At 43.0% G+C, this 20,784-nt stretch overlaps 1 protein-coding gene across 5 annotated transcripts in view; it reads left to right on the top strand.

Annotated features, from left to right (window-relative positions):
• ABCC5 (ATP binding cassette subfamily C member 5) overlaps nucleotides 1–20,784 on the top strand; it is a 96,645-nt gene that overhangs the window by 11,785 nt on the left and 64,076 nt on the right. For all 5 annotated transcript variants that reach the window (XM_012457249.2, XM_012457259.3, XM_012457253.2 and 2 more), the window contains exons 3-5: nucleotides 18,257–18,414; nucleotides 18,909–19,064; nucleotides 19,722–19,869. In XM_012457249.2, the coding sequence (XP_012312672.2) occupies nucleotides 18,257–18,414; nucleotides 18,909–19,064; nucleotides 19,722–19,869 (462 nt within the window). The remainder of the gene's footprint in view (nucleotides 1–18,256; nucleotides 18,415–18,908; nucleotides 19,065–19,721; nucleotides 19,870–20,784) is intronic.

Below are 20,784 nucleotides of genomic sequence, written 5' to 3'. Positions count from 1 at the left end.
CAGCCTGGGTGACAGAGGGAAGACTGTGTCTCAAAAAAAAAAAAAAGCAGAAGTTAACTAAAGTTCATGTGCCGTTATTAATTACTGCAGTATTTTTCCTCTTCTCTCAAAAGTGTGCCATTGGTGAAATTTTCTTCCTACCAAATTAGAATATTCTTCTCTAGGAAAGGTAACAAAACAAGTAAGTATTCATAAAATCCAGGGCTCTTACTTAGTATTTCTTTAGTTCTGTGTTAGGCCGACCCTTTAACCTTGGTTGGAGTTTTTATAGTTAGTGATTTGAAATATTCTGGAGAGCTCAAGTTATATCTTAGGGATCGAATATGTGGTCTGATCTCTTACCAGAAATGACTTGAAGATGTATTGTTATGAAATAAATATGGGCTCATCATAGAAAATGTACAAAGTGTGTAAAATTATAGAAAAAAGTAACCACCCTTAATTCCTCTACCCAGAGACAACCATTGTTTTTATAAAATAGTTTTGTCTAGTACATTGTACTTTTAGAGTTTGTCCCGAAAGCTTTCCTTTACAGACTAAGGATGTGTGAATTTGTCTATGCCCTTGTGTTTTCCGAGTCAAGAGTATTACCTGTGAGTCTGCTTGCTTTTAGGGAGGAGAGCAGGAAGAAGGAGATTAGCATTTTGCAGCTCTGCATTATTTTTCTCTTGACTGATAGTGACTCAGCAGATTTTCTGGACAGGGTTAAGATGAGTAAGAATACCTGCCTTTTTTTTTCCCCCTCTCTCTCCCTGTAGGCATCCGTAAAGCTTTATGAGGCTCAGTAGTTTCTTAGGCACTGCTGGGTGTGACACCGTATCTGGCCTGGTGCCAGGTGTTGGTCTCCAATAGCAGCCCGGAGCTCTGGGGCTGAGATAACAACAGTGCTGCGATTGGTGCAGAGCGCAGGTGGCTCTCCTGCCTGCTGACTGCGTCCACAGCTCTGCTGCCGGGATCATGAGCTCTCTTATGCCGTCTGCTGCAAGACTGCCGGCTTTCCTAGGAAATGCTGCTTAAGGGAAATAAATATAGCCTGTTGGCATGAGTTAAAGGAGCGTTCTGTCAGAGGGGAAGAAGTGTTGGAATTAGCTTCCCTTTTTTTTAAAAAAAGTACCTAAATCTTTATTTTGTTAAGATAACTTGAAAGTTACAAATGGTTAATAAAAACTCTTTCAATGAAATCTTGTTTCCACTGTTAGGTAGGCTTCTGTTAATGCTTTCTTTAACGTCTTATCATTTTTCCCTCTCTGTTAGTCAAAGATAAAAAGGTCAATGCAAGAAACAAGGCCTCCTGAAGACTTTGCAATGGTTAAACCTGTCATTATTAAACTTAAGGACTAATGTGAAGTTAATTTGGTGCACTGAAGTCCACTAATGAGCAGAATTAAATTTATCCTTTCCCTTCCTGCCTCCCTTTTAAGGAGTTAGCCTATTTAGATAATTAGATGTTATTTATGTTTTAACTATTTAAGATTATCTTCTGAATTAGCTGTTCAAAGAATCAACTTAATTGTTATTAGATGTCAGATGAAAACTTCCATTCACCAAAGCCTGCTCATGCAGGCAGAAAGCAAGACTGACATGCTAAGATGGATGGAGCCTCAAAGGCCATCTTGCCCAGTCCCCATTTAGCCTTACCTCTCTGTAGGTGAGGCCCGAAAGAGACACTTGGCAGACGTGCTGGGGCTGGGTGTGCTTCCCAGGGATGTTCTTTCTGGAATCCAGTGGCTCCTCTTTGAAGCATGGTAATTCTGCTGCCTATCTCTGGCCCAGCGTGCTGGCCTACCCAAAAAGAGCATGGAACCAGCCAGGAGATGCCACGACACTGACAGCTTAGAGTTCAGGGTGTGTTTTCGAAAGCAAATCTCACTGAAGAGGATTGATGTGTTATTATGAAGTCAATATTCGTGTGGTGGAAATAGCCATGCTCACGCCTGTAGAGATAAACTCTACAGAATGGGTTACAATAAATGGTTATAGTTGTTTGGCTTTTTTCAGAATCCTATGTACTTGACAACCTTCTGTTTACTTTTAACCGGTATTATACAGTTAGGATATTGACCAGTCCCTTGGTTTTCGGTAGATAAATAGACCGCTCAGCTCCTAGCTTTTGTGTTTGTTCTCACTGTGGTCAGCTGCTCTGGCCTGCCCTGCAGTGCAGCGGTCACATGATGGAACCCCTAAAGCCTTGTACTAAGCATTTAACACACGTTGTGTTAGGCACTGGAGGAAGTTTTATTTACAAATTATACTGTGGCCTTTTTTTTTTTTTTTTGAAATGGCGTCTCACTCTGCTGCCCAGGCCGGAGGGCAGTGGTGTAATTTCAGCTTGCTGCAACCTCCGCTTCCCAGGTTCAAGTGATTTTCCTGCTTCGGCATCCCAAGTAGCTGAGATTACAGATGCCCACCACCAGACCTGGCTGATTTTTGTATTTTTAGCGAGACAGGGTTTTACCATGTTGGCCAGGCTGGTCTTGAACTCTTGACCTTGTGATCTGCCCACCTCAGGCTTCCAAAGTGTTGAGATTACAGGCGTGAGACACCACACCTGGCCTTTTTCTTTTCTTTTTTTTTTTTTTTTTTTAGCTAAAGCCTGAAAATCTTGTTGAAGGGATTCAGTCAAATGCAAAAGACCAACATGCACAAGTTTCACTCTCTAAATCAGTGGTTTTCAGGTCAGGCTACGTGTTAAAATTCAACAAATATCGATATTGGGTCCTGTCTATCCCAGACCAATTAAATTAGTTTCCGGGGTAGAACCCAGGGATTGATATTGTTTTAAAACTCTCCTAGTGATTGTAGTAGGTAGGCAGTGCTGGGACTCTCTGGTCTAGATCTGATGGAATGAAGTCTATTCTGTCCCCTCACCCAATGGGCTCCAAGTGTTTCCCATATATCCCCTTTTACCCCCGTGATTCATTTTCACTTTAATCCTTTGAAACCTACCATGGTATTAACAAAGTTAATCTTAGACCCCAACATAATAGGAACTTTGAATAAATTCCTTGGAATTTAGCTTATGAAACAACTGAAAGCCCTCAAATTCCTGCTGATTATGTAGTAATGCTAGATTATGAGCAGCAGACAAATACCCGTTCTACCGTGGTGGTGGTGGAGATATGTTTGTGAATTGTATTGCTAGCTGATCATCGGCTTGAGAGTAACAGCACAGCTACAGATATGTGAGCTGATGCACAAGTTAATTCTTTTCTCTGTGTAGCATAGCTGCAGAGTGATAGACTGAGTTTAGCAGCTTCCCTGACTTGGAATAATAGCTCTTTCTTTTGTGTTCTGCTTCTTCTCCATGTAGGTTGGGTTCTAGAATTTTGCTGATATTCTTGACTGAAGTGGCTGGTATCTGGAAGTTCTTAAGGGAAGAGCTTCAGATGGTCAGGGTCATGTTAGCCACTGGGGAGTAAGGATGTTGTAGGAACTGGGAGAGGAAACGTGCTTGGTAGGTTTCTTTAACTTGTTGAAGATTAGGGAGGTGGGAAAGCCTGAAGTCAGCCGGTCTTGAGAGGACATCAGTTTTTGACCTTTTTAAATCTAATTTCTAATATTCTGAGTCCCTTGAGAACTGTATCTGGTGGCACAGCAGCTCCCTTTAAAAGTTTGTCTTTCTAGATTTGTCATAAAGACTGCGTGGGCCTGGGACATCTGTGGAGATGCTTTTATTAGAAGAGGCACCCGTTCTCTTGTTCGTCTTAAGGTCTTGTGAATGAGGAGAGGAGAGGAAGACCGTGTCGTGGGATCTGAGGCCTGTTGATTCCGACTGTGCCCCAGATACTGCTTTCTTTGAGGGGTGTGCCAGACAGGAGCAGTGTAGCCGTTAATCCCCTTGGAAACCGAGATGCCTCTGGTTACCAGTTGACGCAGTCTCTGCCTTCAGGAACAACTTAGTTGAGTCCTCAGTCTGAGGCTTATTAGGAAGGCTACCCTGCTGTGATCCTGCCATCAGGAAGGGATTGGATTGTTCAAACAGGGAATGATTTCTGGCCCCTGGTATCTGTCCCAGGGGCCTCTGTTTGGGGGAAAAGCCCTTGGTTGCCCTGTCAGCAGGCATTCGCTCTGGCAGCCTGTTAAAATGAGATGGAACAGCTGGAGAAGTGGTGGCCATGGGGTGTGATGGGGTGCTGATTATCCGAGGCCTGAGGATGGTGTTAGGACCCGCAGAAGCGTCTCTTGCGAGAGGAGGTCTGTCTACTTATGGATCAAATGTTACTTGTTTTCATACCAGAGGTATTTATGAATATGTGTTTCCCTGACCTTTGTTTGAACCTTCACAGAATCTGAATTTCTTTTTGTTTTGTTTTTTGTTGTTTTTGTTTCTCTCTCTCTCTTTTTTTTTCTTTTTTTTTTTTGAGACAGTCTGGTTTTATTGCCCAGGCTGGGGTGCAGTGGCGCAATCTTGGATCACTGGATCCTCTGCCTCCCTGGTTCAAGCAATTCTCCTGCCTCAGCTTCCTGACTAGCTAGGACTACAGATGTGCCACCACGCCTGGCTAATTTTTGTATTTTTAGTGAGATGGAGATCTCAGCATATGGGCCAGGCTGGGTCTTGAACTCCCGACCTCAGGTGATCCACCTGCCTTGGCCTCCCAAAGTGTTGGGATTACAGGCATGCGCCCCCACCCCCAGCAGAATCTGAATTTCATTGTCCCTTTTTAGCTTCCCTGTGACCCCACTCCTGCCCCATTGGAATTACCTTGGTAGGAAAAATGCTGAGTCTCCTAGCCACATAGTCATGGGGAAGATATAAATGGCAGTCATGCTTCCTCGTTTAGTATTTTTCTCAGCTCTGCATCCGCCAGTGTTTTTCCCTTTGAGACGAAGCAGCTGTCGTGGATGCCTTGCTGTGTGGCCTGGCCGTCTGGCCACTCACAGCCTTTCAGTGTGCCGTGCTCCTTAAGAGAAATGGGGCCCCTCATCTTGTCTCAGGGGAAACTTTAAAAAGTTACTTGTAAAAGGGATTGAAAACATCATAACAAAAAACAAATGGCCTCATAAAATACATTCCCCTAGGTCAGCCTATGTCAGTACTGACTGTGTTAGCTGTTTAGCTATCTAGGATTACCTTAGCACTGTTGACGTCTTGGGCCACATAATTCTTTGTTGGGGGGGCTAGCCTGGGTATTGTCGGGTGTTCAGCAGCATCCCTGGCCTTTACCCACCAGAGCCAGTGGCACCTCTCCAGTGGGGACAACCAAAAACGTCTCCAGATGTTGCCAGATGTCCTCTGGGCAAGCAAAAGCACCCTCACCTGTGAACTGCTGGGCTGCACTGTCCAGTACAGTCTACTGTGGCTGTTGAACATTTGACCTGTGGCCAGTCTGAACTGAGTTGTGCTGTAAGCATAAAATACACACCTGATTTCAAAGACTTAGTACAAAAAAAGAAATACCTCACTTGTACAAAACCTAATAATTTTTCACATTGATTATATGTTAAAAAAGATAATACTTTTTACTGGGTTAAATGAAATATTTAAATTAATTTACTTCTTTTTATTTTTAGAGTCAGTCTCACTCTGTCACCCAGGCTGTAGTGCAGTGGCGTGATCGTGGCTCACTGCGGTGTCAAACAGCTGGGCTCATGTGATCCTCCTGCCTCGGCCTCCTGAGGAGCTAGCACTGCAGTCTCATACCACCATGCCTGGCTAATCTGTACAGTTTTTGTAGTGATGGGGTCTTGCAGTGTTACACAGGCTAGTCTCTAGCTCCTGGCCTCAAGCCATCCTCCCACCTCAGCTTCCCAAAGTGTCGTGATTACAGGCGTGAGCCACCCCACCCTGCCTACTTCTTGCTTTTTAAATGTGGCTACTAGAAAAATTTAAATTGATTTTGTGGCTTACATTTGCATCTTGCATTGTATTTCTTTTGGACAGTGCTGAGCTAGAGTGTTAATCTACTAGAGTTTAGCCATTGATTTTGTATTAGGCATTTGGATCCCTATAAACTATTGGGTTTCATGGTTTTTTCCCTTTGGAAGATTTTCCTTTATGCAGAAAAATTATGGAGACTCAGAGTATGTAGTACTCCACATTACCAGTTTGCTCTCCTGAATCCCTGCTGGCGGCATATTAAAAATCGGTTTGATGTTCGGGTAGTGGATGTTTGTCTATATTTCCCTCCTTTCAGTATTGGATTTTATCTCTTTTAAGGCATATATGGTTGTATCTTTAATTCGTATTTCTTGATTGGTGACATTGGGTCTGTGTGTTCTCTCATTGGGTCTGTGTTTATCTAGAGCAGTGCCTGGCACATAGTAGGCCCTCAATAAGGACTAGCTGAATGAATAGATAAAAAAATGCTGTATTTTACTTTTTCAGTAAAGTCCACTACTTGAAATACATTATTGTGGCCAGGCGCGGTGGCTCACGCCTGTAATCCAAGCACTTTGGAGGCCAAGGCAGGTGGATCACCTGAGGTCGGGAGTTCAAGACCAGCCTGACCAACATGGTGAAACCCTGTCTCTAAAAAAAAAGAAATATATTATTATGTTAGTTACTTGGTCTCTTACTTACTTTATTTATTTATTTAGAGGCAGGGTCTCACTCTGTCACCCAGGCTGGAGTACAGTGGCATGATCTTGGCTCACTGCTGCCCGACAGCTCCGGCTCAAGCGATCCTCCCACCTCAGCTCTCTGAGCAGCTGGGACTAGTGGTGTACCCTTTTTTGTATATCTTGTAGAGACAGGGTTTTGCCATGTTGCCCAGGCTGGTCTCAAGCTCCTGGGCTCAAGCGATCTGCCTGCCTCCACCTCTCAAAGTGCTGGGATTATAGGTGTGAGCCACCTTGCCCGGCTTCTTTAGCTTTATCTTCCCTTCTCTTAATGCTAATTTCCTTACGCAAAAAAGTTTCCTTTTCATGCTTGAACCTCTCTCCCCTTTGGTACATTTCCGATTGTGGGGTAAATGGAGGCTATCTCCCGTCGTAGCTGGGCTAAGTATGTCACATAATTTATGTCATCATTTTTAATGCGATTTTGGGAGATTAATTCCAGTTGAATTAATGTATGACATGAAACCTGGATCTCAATTAATTCATCTCCAATCTGGTTGGTTGGTAGGAAAGTAGGTAGGTAGGTAGGATATGAGTGACGGCCTCACTCTGTCGCCCAGGCTGGAGTGCAGAGGTGCTATCATGGCTTACTGCACTTTCAACCTGCCAGGATCAAGTGATCCTCCCACCTTAGCCTCTCATGTAGCTGAACCATGGGTGTGCACCACCACGCACGGCTAATTTTAAAAAATTTTGTGTGTAGATGGGTTCTCAACTTTGTTGCCCAGGTTGGTCTCAAACTCCTGGGCTCAAGTGATCCTCCCACCTCGCCCTCCCAATGCTGGGATAACAAGCGTAAGCCACTGCACCCGGCCCAATCTGGTATTTATTTGTCCCAAGAATATTCACTGACTCACGATTCCCTGCCTTGTTATATTATTTATGCTTTTGTATAGTAAGCTCTTATAGTTTGAATATATTAAGTCTTTTCTCTTGGTCCATGTCCATTTTCAATCCATTTAACCTTAGAATGTTGATAACTCACTCACAGTTAACTAATGTTAGCTGTGGTAGAAAATATTTATTTTTACCTTTAAATAGGCATACTTTTTTTTTTTCCTGGCATGATCGGCCATGTGAGCTTTTTTAAGAAGCCTAGAGAGGAAGAGAAGTTAGACATCCAGGTACGTAGTTAGTTACAAGTGGGAGACATCTGTATAGTTACTGGCAGGTGAGTGTAAAGATGCTTCTATTTTATGTTTCAATAAAAGTCTATAATGTATCTGTCTTTTAGCATCTGCCCATCTTTGGTTTAAAAACAATTAGGGATGTACATTTTGCAATTCAGTGATATTTACAGTCTAATGTTCTGACTATGTAATTGTAACTGACTTTGGAAACTGCTATTGGCTTATAAGGAAGTTAGTAGAGTCAGAGATGGAGTCCTTGTTTATCTTTTTTTTTAATCTTTTTTTCTTCCTTTTTTTTTTTTTTTTAAGATGGGGTTTCACCATGTTGGCCAGGCTGGTCTCAAACTCCTGACCTCAGGTGATCCGCCCACCTTGGCCTCCCAAAGTGCTGGGATTACAGGCGTGAGTCACCACATCCAGCCTATCTTTTTTTTTTTGAGACAGAGTCTTGTTCAGTCACCCAGGCTGGAGTGCAGTGGCATGATCTTGACTCACTGCAGCCTCCACCTTCCGGGTTCAAGTAATTCTTCTGCTTCAGCCTCCCAAGTGGCTGGGACTACAGGTATGCACCACCATGCCTGGCTAATTTTTGTATTTTTGGTATAGACGGGGTTTCACCATATTGGCTAGGCTTGTCTTGAACTGCCGACCTCAGGTGATCTGCCCACCTCTGCCTTTCAAAGTGCTGGGATTACAGGCGTGAGCCTCCGTGTCTGGCCGAGTCATTGTTTATCTTAATCTGGTACTCACCCTGGGGAAGAGATAAGAGCTGTTTGTGAGGTACACCTGGGAGCATTTTGTACAGTTAAGATTTATTTGCTTGTTTTTTTTTTTTTTTTTTTGACAGGCACAGAGCATAGTGATTAAGAGCCTTAGCTCAAGGCTGGATTGAAATCTCTGCTGTGACCTGACATCAGTGTGCCTCAGTTTCCTTAGCTGTAAAATGGGGATACTAGTACCTACCTCAAAGCTTTGTTAGGAGGATTAAATTAGCTAATATCTAAACCATTTAAATCAGTGTCTGGTACATAGTACATGCTATGTTGGTCTGTTATGAATTAATTTGTATACATTAATTTGTATCTTAATTACCTTTAAGTGAAAAGCTTGCCTTTATAAATACATACTCGTCATGAGATTTGACTGTACACAAGGAAGATTGCTGTAGCTTCCTTTATTTCTTGCTAATGTCAAGACAACCTGAGGTCCACAAAGTAGAACTGAAAGTACTAAAGTTACTAGCAGTTCTTTTGCAATAATACTGGAGTGCATATTCTGTAATAAAGTTAATTGGGGCAAACTGGGTAGAAGTCTAATTGCTAGGAGCTACATTTTTAAAATCCTGTAATCCCAATGATAGAATTTATCCGAAATAATGTAGAAGGAGGGAAAAAAACCCTATAATTATTTATTATACTGTTAATAATAAACAAAAGCTGGGTGTGGTGGCTCACACCTGTAATCCCAGCACTTTAGGAGGCCAAGACAGGAGGATTGATTGCTTGAGCCCAGGAGCTCAAGACCAGCTTTAGCAACGTAGTAAGACCATGTCTCTACAAAAAATTAAAATTAGCCAGACATGGTGGTAGTGGATGCCACCGGAGGCTGAGGTGGGAGGACTGCTTTAGCTGGGGAGGTCAAAGCCACAGTGAGGTATGAGTGCAGTGAGCTGCACTCCAGCCTGGGTGACAGAGCAAAAATGCAGAGCAAAATCCTCTCTCAGACAAACAAAAATAATAATAAGCAAAACAGCTAGAGAATATAAACAGAAGTGGAATGGTTAAGATCCCTTCAGTGGTATGTCATGTAGCATTAATTGATGATATGTAGAATATAAGGGAAAAAGAAGGTATTTTTCTTTTCTTTCTTTTTGGCTTTTTTTTTTTTGAGACAGAGTTTCGTTCTTGTTGCCCAGGCTGGAGTGCAGTGGTGCAATCTCGGCTCATCCCAACCTCTGCTTCCCAGGTTCAAGCAGTTCTCCTGCCTCAGCCTCCTGAGTAGCTGGGATTACAGGCATGTACCATCACGCCTGGCTGATTTTATATTTTTAGTGGAGACGGGTTTCTCCATGTTGGTCAGGTTGGTCTCGAACTCCTGACCTCAGGTGATCTGGTCGCCTCGGCCTCCCAAAGTGCTGGGATTACAGGCATGAGCCACTGCCCAGCCAAGAAGATATTTTGGAAGTATTTTAGTTGACATTTGAATACTAGGTGCCAAACTCTATACCATGCCAGAGGCCGGGATATAAACAAGAGGAAGACAGCTTGCCCTCTGGGAGCTCTTACCAGAAGCATCCTGCTGTGGTGGTATAGGTGCAGGGAAGACAAAGGAGGAAGAAAATGAATTCCCCAACCTGGAAAGAGTCAGGGAAAACTAAAGGAAAGAAGAAATAATTGAGACAGACCCTAAGATTTATTGGCTAGGTAAATTGGGATAATATAGCTAACATGGTATTAAATGTTTATTATATACCCGATATTTTGCTAAGCACTTTTCATTATTCCATTAATTCCTCTCATCCCTATGTGGTAGGTGCATGCACCATCCTAAAAAAGAGTAAACTGAACTTAAATCTGTATCTGTCTTAAGATTCATGTTTGAAATCACTGTATTAACCATGGCCTCCAGCTGTGGGAAAATTCCGCTTGTGGAGATGATGTTCATAGTTTAAGGCCATAAGAAAAAATAGTTTTGTTGGCGTAAGTTAATTATTTTCTCTTGTTTTTTTTATGATATCATGTGAGAGTGATTGCCAACAGCTGACTATCTGTTGCTTATTGTTTTGAGAGACCTATGTCTGAAGGAGCTGGGTGCAGATATGGAATGGGACAGTGTTTCCTTCGAAGGAGAAGATCCTGCATCATATCCTGTATTTCCGTCAGATGTTTCATTTTCCTGACTTGGGCAAGGTGTAAAGATATGACAAAAACATTGACAATTTGGGAAAACGTTTAGGAAAGAATGTCAGGGACAGGATGTGACTTGGAAACTGTTGCTTAGAGTAGCAAGATTGGTTTCTTTTTGATCAACAATATAGGCTTCTCCACACTCTTACTGTGAGAATTTCTACTCCATGCTTTGTTACATGAGAATTCTGAGGATTCGTGCTATTTCAGCCACTTTTATGGGGGTTTGCCAGGATAAAATTGCACCGAGTGCCTTGTTCTAAAGTCAAAGGCAGCACAAGAGCCCTGAGTCTCTCTGCCATCAGTGCTGCAGTACTCATGAGAAACCCGGGGAATGAAGGCTTGCCTGGCGGCTTTCACTGAATCTTCTTCAAATAAGCCTTTGAATTTGGTATTTTCCAATATAGAAAGTAACTTACTACCTAGGAGGTGGTGAAACATGACATAGTTATATATAGTAAAAGGAACAAAAACCATGCAATGAGAGGATTTAAAAAAATGTATCAAGTCCTTTACTTTGTTTTTTGTTTGTTTATTTGTTTTGAGACGGAGTTTCGCTCTTGTTACCCAGGCTGGAGTGCAATGGTGCAATCTCAGCTCACTGCAACCTTCGCCTCCCGGGTTCAAGTGATTCTCCTGCCTCAACCTCCCGAGTAGTTGGGATTACAGGCATGTGCCACCACGCCTGGCTAATTTTGTATTTTTAGTAGAGACAGGGTTTCTCCACTTCGGTCAGGCTGGTCTCCAACTCTCGACCTCAGGTGATCTGCCCACCTTGGCCTCCCAAAGTGCTGGAATTACAGGTGTGAGCCACCGTGCCCGGCCCTGTTTACTTTTCTATGAATAGGTTTTGGTGAAAACTGTCACTAAGCATTTTAGAGATGAAGAAAATGAAATGACTGTGTTATACACATAGGAGTTGGCATTTTTTGGGTTCTCACCATCTGAAATAGTCTTACACATAAGAGGCACTTGGTAAGTTATTTGTTGAAAGAATGGATGAAAGATGTGAAGATTATGGTTTCCTATTGATACTAATATGTCGTACTCATGTAAACATACTGATGGATTGCATACCAAGTTTTCTTCTTCCGATGCTTCTCAAATATCAAAAGATGTTTATAAAACCCTTCTAACTCTTGAACTTGGTTCAGCTAGAAAAGCAAAAGAACTAGAATAGCTACAACAATTTTGAAAAGGAAGGATAAAGTTGAAGGCATCACACTATCCTATTTTAAGACTTAGTTTATAGCTACAGTAATCAAGTCAGTAGTGTTGGTGGAGGGACAGACAAATAGATCAATGAAGTAGAGTCTAGAAATAGACGCATACAGCTATGGCCAACTTTTCAACATAAGTACAGAGCACCTTACTAGAGAAATGATAATCTTTTCAACACATGATGTTGGAACAATTGGACATCTATAGGCAAAAAAGTGAACCTTTGCCTAAACTTTACACTTGGTACAAAAATTAACTCAAAATGAACCATAGATTTAAACGTAAAACTATAAAACTTTTAAGAGAACACATAGGAGAAAATCTTCACGACCTAGGGTTAGAAGAAGAGTTCTTAGACATGACACTAAAAGCATAACTGTGAAAGAAAAAAATTGGTAAATTAGACTTCAAAATTACAAACTTTTGCTGTGTGAGTGGCTCTAACTAAGAAGATAGAACATGGCCATAAAATGGGAAAAAATATTTGCAAATCATATGACAAAGAACTTCAGAATATCTAAGGAGCTTGCTAAATTCAACACTAAAACAAATTTCACTTAGAAAATAAGTTGTAATTTCAGCATTTTGGGAGACCAGGGAGGGAGGATTGCTTGAGTCCAGCAGTTCAAGACCAGCTGGGGCAACATAGTGAGACCCCTGTCCCTACAAAATAAAAATAATTAGCTGGGTGTTGGCATTCACCTGTAGTCCCAGCTACTTGGGAGGTGGGAGGATTGCTTGAGCCTGGGAGTTCAAGCCTGCAATGAGCTGTGATTATGCCATTGCTCTCCAACCTGGGCAGCAGAGCAAGACCTTGTCAAAAAAAAATTAAAAAAAAAATACACACACGCAGAAAGTGGGCAAAAGACTTGAACAGACACTTCAGCAAAAAGAATGTAGGGGTGATGTATAAGTACAGATAGATAGCAAACGCTATTCATTCACTATTAGGGTAGTGCAAATTAAAACCACAATAAGATACCATGCCAGACCTATTAGAATGGCTAAAATAGAAAATAATGCCAATACCAAGTACTGGTGAGGATGTGGGAAAACTAGACGTCTCATGCATTGCAAGTGGGAATGTAAAATTGTACTGTGGTCAAGTAATTCCAATGACAACCTAATATTTGAATCATAAATAATGTCAAGGTGCTTTATATACTTCTCATACTGTCAAAAGTTAAACAAGAAGTGAGATCTCCACTTGAGGTCAGGAGTTTGAGACCAGCCTGGCCAAAATGGTGTCTCTACTAAAAATATAAAAGTTAGCTGATCATGGTGGTGAACAGCTGTAATCCCAGCTACTTGGGAGGCTGAGACAAGAGAATTGCTGGAACCCAGGAGGAGGAGGTTGCAGTGAGCCAAGATTGTACCACTGTACTCCAGCCTGGGGGGTGGACAGAGTGAGACTCCATCTCAAAAAAAAGAAGGAAATTTCCATTCTAATACACGTTCGTAGTGGATATATTTTTCAAACCGAAATTACAGTTCCAGCAGTGTTTTTTAGACCTTAATGATGTATGAAGGAAATTTCCATATTTCTTTTTTTTTTCTTTTTTGTCCTCTGAGAAGCAATTTGTTTCAGTTCAGGAAATTTCCATATTTCAAGATCCATGTATTTTGGAAATAGTAGCAATGGTTGTATAGTATTGTGAATATAATTAATGCCTCTGAATTCTATACACTTAAAAATGGCTAAAATGGCAAATTTTATGTTATATATATTTTGCCACATAAAAATAATCCATTTAACTGTAGCATTTAGTAGCTTCCATATAACTTTCAATTGGAAATGATTAATCTGCAGTGTAATGACCTGATAAAGGTAAATGCCAAGAGAAGAATCTGATAGAATTCTATAATGTCTTCCAAGAGATAAAAGGCTCAATTAAATGCCTTTAATTCATGAATTATATTAACGGATTTAGCTCAGTATTTGGCAGTTCCTATCTCTTTTTATTTATTTATTTATTTTTTTGAGACAGGGTCTTGCTCTGTTGCTCAGGCTGGAGTGCAGTGGCATGATCTTTTTTTTGAGATGGAGTTTCACTCTGTCACCCAGGCTGGAGTGCAATGGCATGATCTTGGCTCACCGCAACCTCCGCCTCCTAGGTTCAAACAATTCTCCTGCCTCAACCTCCTGAGTAGCTGGGACTACAGGTGTGTGCTACCATGCCCAGCTAATTTTTTTGTATTTTTAGTAGAGGCGGGTTTTCACCATGTTGACCAGGATGGTCTCGATCTCTTGACCTCGTGATCCACCCGCCTGGCATGATCTTAGCTCACTGCAATCTCTGCCTCCCTGATTCAAGAGATCCTCCCACCTCAGGCTCCAAGTATCTGGGACTACAGGTGTGCACCACCACGCCCTGCTAATTTTTGTATTTTTAGTAGAGACAGGAATTCACCACGTTGACCAGGCTGGTCTCAGACTCCTGACCTCAGGTGATCTGCCTGCTTTGGCCTCCCAAAGTGCTGGGATTACAGGTGTGAGCCATTGCGCCCAGCCCAGCAGTACCTTCATGAAGACATTTGTGGAAGTAGAATTGTAGAATCTTATTTCAAATCAGCATTCATAGATGAAGATTTGCAATCAATTCTGATGAAAGGGAAAACTATTTTAAACCCCAGTTAAAATAGTTATAAATAGTTATGGAGGAATAACATTTCAAATATACATTGGGTATCTGTCAAAATGGAATATACGCTGGGCCATAAAGCAAACCTCAACAAATCTCAAAAGTCTGACATCATGTACACATGAAATGTTATTCCCCCATAAAAGATTTTCATTCGTCTCATCAGTAGGTCTGTATTACAAAAAATTGTACTCAATTATTATAATCTGAGTTGTGCCAACATTTTGTGGAGATTTGTTTTCTCTTGTAATAGGAGTACCTACTTAATATCTTTGATTTTGTCTCTTAGCCCACAAAACTTAAAATATTTACATCTGGCCTTTTACAAAAAATGTTTGTCAACCCCTAGCTTAAAGCATTGATTTTTCTCTTTTTTTTCTTTTCTAACACATGCTTTCAAAGAGATGAAAATTTCGCTCTGCTGTTTTAGCTGCATCCCGGAGATGTTGATGTAAGGCAGTTTCGTACTGTTGAGCGCAGAACATGTTCTAGTTTCCATTTAATGTCTTTTATTTATTTATTTAAAGAGAGTCTTGTTCTGTTGCCCAGTCTGGAGTGTAGTGGTGAGATCATAGCTTACTGCAGCCTCAAACTCCTGAGCTCAAGCAATCCTCCCACCTCAGCCTCCTGAGAAGTTGAGATTATATAGGTACAAATTGTCAGGCCTGTTTGATGTCTTCTTTTGCTTACATTACTTAGAAGTATATTGCATAACTTCTGAGCATTTAGAGATTTTAAAAATCTTTGTTACTGAGCTCTAATTAAATTCTAAAGTAGTCAGGGTGCATGTGTACATGATGTCAGTCTTTTTTGAGATTTGTTGAGGTTTGCTTTATGGCCCAGCATATATTCCGTTTTGGCAGATACCCAATATATATTTGAAGTGGCATTTAAAAAATCTTTTGTCTTCTTCTGAAGCTTTGGATATTCAAATAAGGTTGGTCCCTGTAACATTCTGTACCTACTCTGTACGGATTCCCAGTTTCTACTCACTCAGAGTAGGTGTGCTTGTATTTTTAGTGTATCTTTCTCCTTTTTCAACCCAGTAGTTTTTTTCCTTCTCTTTGTGGTTATATGCAGCTTATAAGTAAGAAAAACCTCTGTAATGTACTTGAATCTCAGCAGTCCTCATTTTGTTATTAAGTGCCATAGTCCCTAACCACTAAATCAAGTGTTGGCCTTATCATAAGGGCTTCACATGAGAGCGAATGCGTTTCTTGTTGTTGACTCTTGTCATGTATTATTATTCTCTTCAAACTGGTCTGACTGTGTACTTTGCAGGGCTATGTGCCTTCCTAATACCAAGAAGTTACCCAAAGATACTTAACTGTGCTGTGAACTAAAGCTTTCGTGTTTGATCTGCCCAGGCATGCAGCTGACCCTGTATGCAAAATTCTACCCTTTCAGTTCTGTTACTGTTGAAGTTGCCTCTATTCTTTGGTGGGAGAAGAGGTGATGTATAAAAATAGACTGTTTTGTACAAGGCTTGGTGTGTTAGGTGCTAAACCACTTAGCTTTTTCTTGATAGGGGGATCTATTCCCCTTGCTTTATTCCTTGTTTTAGAGACGGAGTCTGATCTGCCACCCAGGCTGGAGTGCAGTGGTATGATCATAGCTCACTGCAGCCTCCAACTCCTGGGCTCAAGTGATCCTCCTGCCTCCACCTCCTGATTAGCTGGCACTACAGGCACGCATCACCATGCCTGGCTGATTTTTTTACTTTTTGTAGAGATGGTGTGTTGCTGTGTTGCTCAGCGCGGTCTTGAATGCCTGAGCTCAATTGATCCTCCTGCTGTGGCCTCCCAGAGTGTCAGGATTGTGGTGTGAGCCACCATGCCCAGCTGAGATCTGTTTTTTACTATTTTACAATAGTTGCTGGAAATATTTGTCATAATGTGACTTTCACTGCTAAGACAGAAAAGGAAAATGGGAAAATTGAGGAAAATGAAGCTTCTGTTTCTACAGCAGACAAAAAAGTATAAACTTTTGAGTTACTTTTAGAGTAAATGGAGATAGGCGTGTTCAGATTCTTGGCCCACCCTCTTCTGCTACCGTCAGACTGAGAATGCACTCTTGGATGCACTTTTGTTTAATCTAATTTGTGAATATTTATACACTTTCTAATTAGTAAGTATGTGGAACGTTATGTTTCAGCTCATGAGTGCCTCTGCTGCACGCTGCAGGAAGTGCGTTCTGGAGCTCTTCAGCTGTGCAGCCAGGATGCGAACTCATGTTCTGCTCTCCCTGCTGCTGATGAGGCAGGGAGGCATGTCTACCTCCAGGCTTTTCCTGCTTGGCAGGGCCGTTTAACTGGGGTGGATGGAAATGTTTGTCATAGAAAATGGGCAATCAGATTTGTAGTTAGTAGTGAAATAATGACTCTCAATCCATATTGGAAAACAGAAGTTAAAACATTTGGTAATAAAAACGTAAATTTTAGAAAGTACAACACAAAGAGTGGCCCCTAAGCCGGGCGCGGTGGCTCACGCCTGTAATCCCAGCACTTTGGGAGGCTGAGGAGGGTGGATCACTTGAGCTCAGGATTTTGAGACCAGCCTGGCCAACATGGTGAAACCTCATCTCTACTACAAATACAAAAATTAGCCAGGCATGGTGACACACACCTGTAACCCCAGCTACTTGGAGGCCGAGGCATGAGAAAGAATTGCTTGAACCCAGGAAGCTGAGATTACAGTGATCCAAGATCGCACCGTTGCACTCCTGCCTGGGCAAACAGAGCAAGACTCCATCTCAAAAAAAAAAAAAATAACAAAATAAAACAGGGCCAGGCACAGTGGCTTACACCTGTAATCCCAGCACTTTGGGAGGCCAAAGTGGGCGGATCACAAGGTGAGGAGTACGAAACCAGCCTGACCAATGTGGTGAAAACCCTTCTCTACTAAAAATACAAAAATTAGCTGGGTATGGTGACAGGCACCTGTAATCCCAGCTACTCAGGAGGCCAAGGCAGGAGAATCGCTTGAACCCCGGGGGTGGAGGTTGCAGTGAGCCGAGATCATGCCACTGCACTCCAGCCTGGGTGAGTGAGACTCCTCTGTCTCAAAAAAAAGCAAAAACAAAGAGTGGACCCTAATATAACCTATGGACTTCAGTTAATAATGAATTCATATTGGCTCATCAGTTGTAACAAATGCACTACACTAATGGAAGGTGTTAATAATAGGGAAAACAAATGGGGCGGACGGGGGAGGTTCGGAGGTATATGGGAACACTCTGTGCTATCTGCTCAGTTTTTCTGTAAAACTTAAAGATGCTTTAAAACAAAGTTTAGGCCGGGCGCGGTGGCTCAAGCCTGTAATCCCAGCACTTTGGGAGGCCGAGGCGGGTGGATCACGAGGTCAAGAGATCGAGACCATCCTGGTCAACATAGTGAAACCCCGTCTCTACTAATACAAAAAATTAGCTGGGCACGGTGGCACGTGCCTGTAATCCCAGCTACTCAGGAGGCTGAGGCAGGAGAATTGCCTGAACCCAGGAGGCGGAGGTTGCAGTGAGCCGAGATCGCGCCATTGCACTCCAGCCTGGGTAACGAGCGAAACTCCATCTCAAAAAAAAAAAAACAAAAAAAAAAAACAAAGTTTAAAATTTTTAAATATCTAGCTTAATGTTCCCCAGTGGGTTCAAATTATACAAAGTTAGTGTTTAACCTCCTGAGCCTTGGGATTTCTCAGTTCAGATGAGGCCAGTTTGCAGTGTGAGCCGTTTCATCGGTTCCCTTTGCCTCTCGCCTGTGTATTCACTGTGCTCTCGCCTTTCTCCCTATCTGCTGGAACAGTTGGAATGCCAAGATGCCTTGGAAACAGCAGCCCGAGCCGAGGGCCTCTCTCTAGATGTCTCCATGCACTCTCAGCTCAGAATCCTGGACGAGGAGCATCCCAAGGGAAAGTACCATCACGGCTTGAGTGCTCTGAAGCCCATCCGGACTACTTCCAAGTAAGACACCCTGCTGTGTGATGACAGGGAAGCATCAGAGGCATTTTTGAACATTCAGGCTAAGATTAGATCGGCTGGGGAGACCTGTCTTTAGTCAAGAGCTCTGTGCACTAAACAGTGTCTTTTTTTTTCATTTTGAGAGAGTCTTGCTCTGTCACCCAGGCTAGAATGCAGTGGCATGATCTCAGCTCACTGCAACCTCAGCCTCCCGGGTTCAAGCCATTCTCCTGCCTCAGCCTCCCAAGTAGCTGGGATTACAGGCGCACGCCACCACACCCAGCTAATTTTTGTATTTTTAGTAGAGATGGGGTTTCCCCATGTTGGCCAGGCTGGTTTTGAACTCTTGACCTCAAGTAATCCACCCACCTCGACCTCTCAAAGTGCTAGGATTACAGGCGTGAGCCACCGCGCCCAGCCTAAAGAGTGTCTTTTAAATACAGGCTGCCCTCTCCGTGCGTGTTGACAGCTTTGTGATTTCGGTTTTCTCTCCTTAGACACCAGCACCCAGTGGACAATGCTGGGCTTTTCTCCTATATGACTTTTTCGTGGCTTTCTTCTCTGGCTCGTGTGGCCCACAAGAAGGGGGAGCTCTCAATGGAAGATGTGTGGTCTCTGTCCAAGCACGAGTCTTCTGACGTGAACTGCAGAAGGTAGGCGCCTCTGGTCCACTCTCATCTCCCCCATGCTGGGTGGGCAGGGCCTGAGCTAGGAGTGTGAAGTCCACAGCTCTGTGTCTCTAAAGAGCCGAGCTGTCCAGTGGAGGGAGGGCGGCCTGGGGATGACTTTCTCTTTGCTCTTTTGCTTTATCTCCTATTTCACCTTTGATCCTGTTTTAACCACGGGCTTTCTCTCTCTCTCTCAGCCCCGCTTCTCTTCCTGAGTCTGCAGGGAGATTATGTTGCTGCCTTGTGACAGAATACATTTTTGTGGTAGCTGATTGTCATGATTAAAATCTAGTTTACACTTACATTTTACCACAGGAACCTTCAGAAAGGGTTGGGGGCTCCTGAGAAAGGAAGTTCTTATTCACAAATAAATTGCATTCAGGGAGAATTTTCCTGGGTGGAAAGGAAGGCTTTTGCTCTCATCATTTTCTGTATCCTGAGAGGCTCCCTATACAGGGTAAACGTGCAGTTCCCCAGGAAGGGTATTTTTTCCCAGAAGGTGAAGACCATGTACATAATTGTAAAGGAGAGACTTGTGTGAGTGGTGGCAAAACCTGGAGACAAAAAGTGGTGCCAGGCGGGGAGCTAGGTGTGCCTTTCCTCCCGGGGAGATGTGTAACGAGGACGTGTGCCCTTGTTAAGACTAGAGAGACTGTGGCAAGAAGAGCTGAATGAAGTTGGGCCAGACGCTGCTTCCCTGCGAAGGGTTGTGTGGATCTTCTGCCGCACCAGGCTCATCCTGTCCATCGTGTGCCTGTTGATCACGCAGCTGGCTGGCTTCAGTGGACCAGTAAGTTCTAACCATCCTTTCTGACAGTCTCCAGGGGCCCGGCCACGGCCTGCTCTAACACTCTGATTCTGTTGCAGGGGTTGTGCTCAGCTTTGGGCTAGGTAGCAGTCTTAGAGATGCCTTCAGGTCTGTTGAAAGGGGTCGATGGATTTTGGAGCGAATGGTGGCTTGGCAACAGCTGGAAAGATGAAAGGGCAGTGTTGCCAGAGAAGACGTGTAACTGGCTGGATGTCCTGGGCGGGGGTGAAATGGAGCTGATTCCAGTTCTGCATAGGACTGTGCTTCTTGGTTGTGTGTTGACATGGAATGACAGTTGGTGCAGGCAGATGTGTCTCGCAGTGCTGTGAGTGGGCGAGAGCACGTTGTGTGACCCGGACTGGAGAGCCAGGCGCCGGGGACATACCGAGTGCCTAGAGGCAGAGTTATCACGCGTTTGGCGGGTCCGTGGCAAATAAGCCCTGAGAAAACTAGAGGATGGTCGAGGTTTTTAGAGTCTGACCTGGAGTCTGTTTAAGACTGGCTTACAGTGTGACTGTGTGGCAAGCGTTGGGGTGGCAGCCGTGGTTTCCCCCAGTCTGTACTGATGCAGAGTAGATAAGAGAGCCTTTGATGTTCAGTCTGTTTCCTGGGCACCTGTTTCTTACACCTGCTGTGCTGCCTTACACTTGAGACCTTGATTAAATCTATTCTCTACACATTTGCCTTGAGGCATCGGAGCAGTAGTACTGCTTGTACTGTGCATTTTCCGTGTGTGGGTAAGCTGGAGGTTCATGGTTTTGGTAAGTATGTGCCTAAGATGCATGGCAGTTAGGTAAAACTAATTTGCAATTTTTTTGTTTTTGTTTTTTTAATGTTTGATGCCTCTTGTTAAAGTTTTGATCTCTTTTCTGAAGCAGAGAACACTACTTTTCTGGT

The sequence above is a fragment of the Aotus nancymaae genome, unplaced genomic scaffold (genome assembly GCF_030222135.1).
Source record: "Aotus nancymaae isolate 86718 unplaced genomic scaffold, 86718_ANA_hifiasm-v0.15.2.pri h1tg000067l, whole genome shotgun sequence".
Classification (NCBI taxonomy): Eukaryota; Metazoa; Chordata; class Mammalia; order Primates; family Aotidae; genus Aotus; species Aotus nancymaae.
The sequence above is the reverse complement of the archived record's forward strand: the minus strand, read 5'-3'. Positions and strand labels throughout refer to the sequence as shown.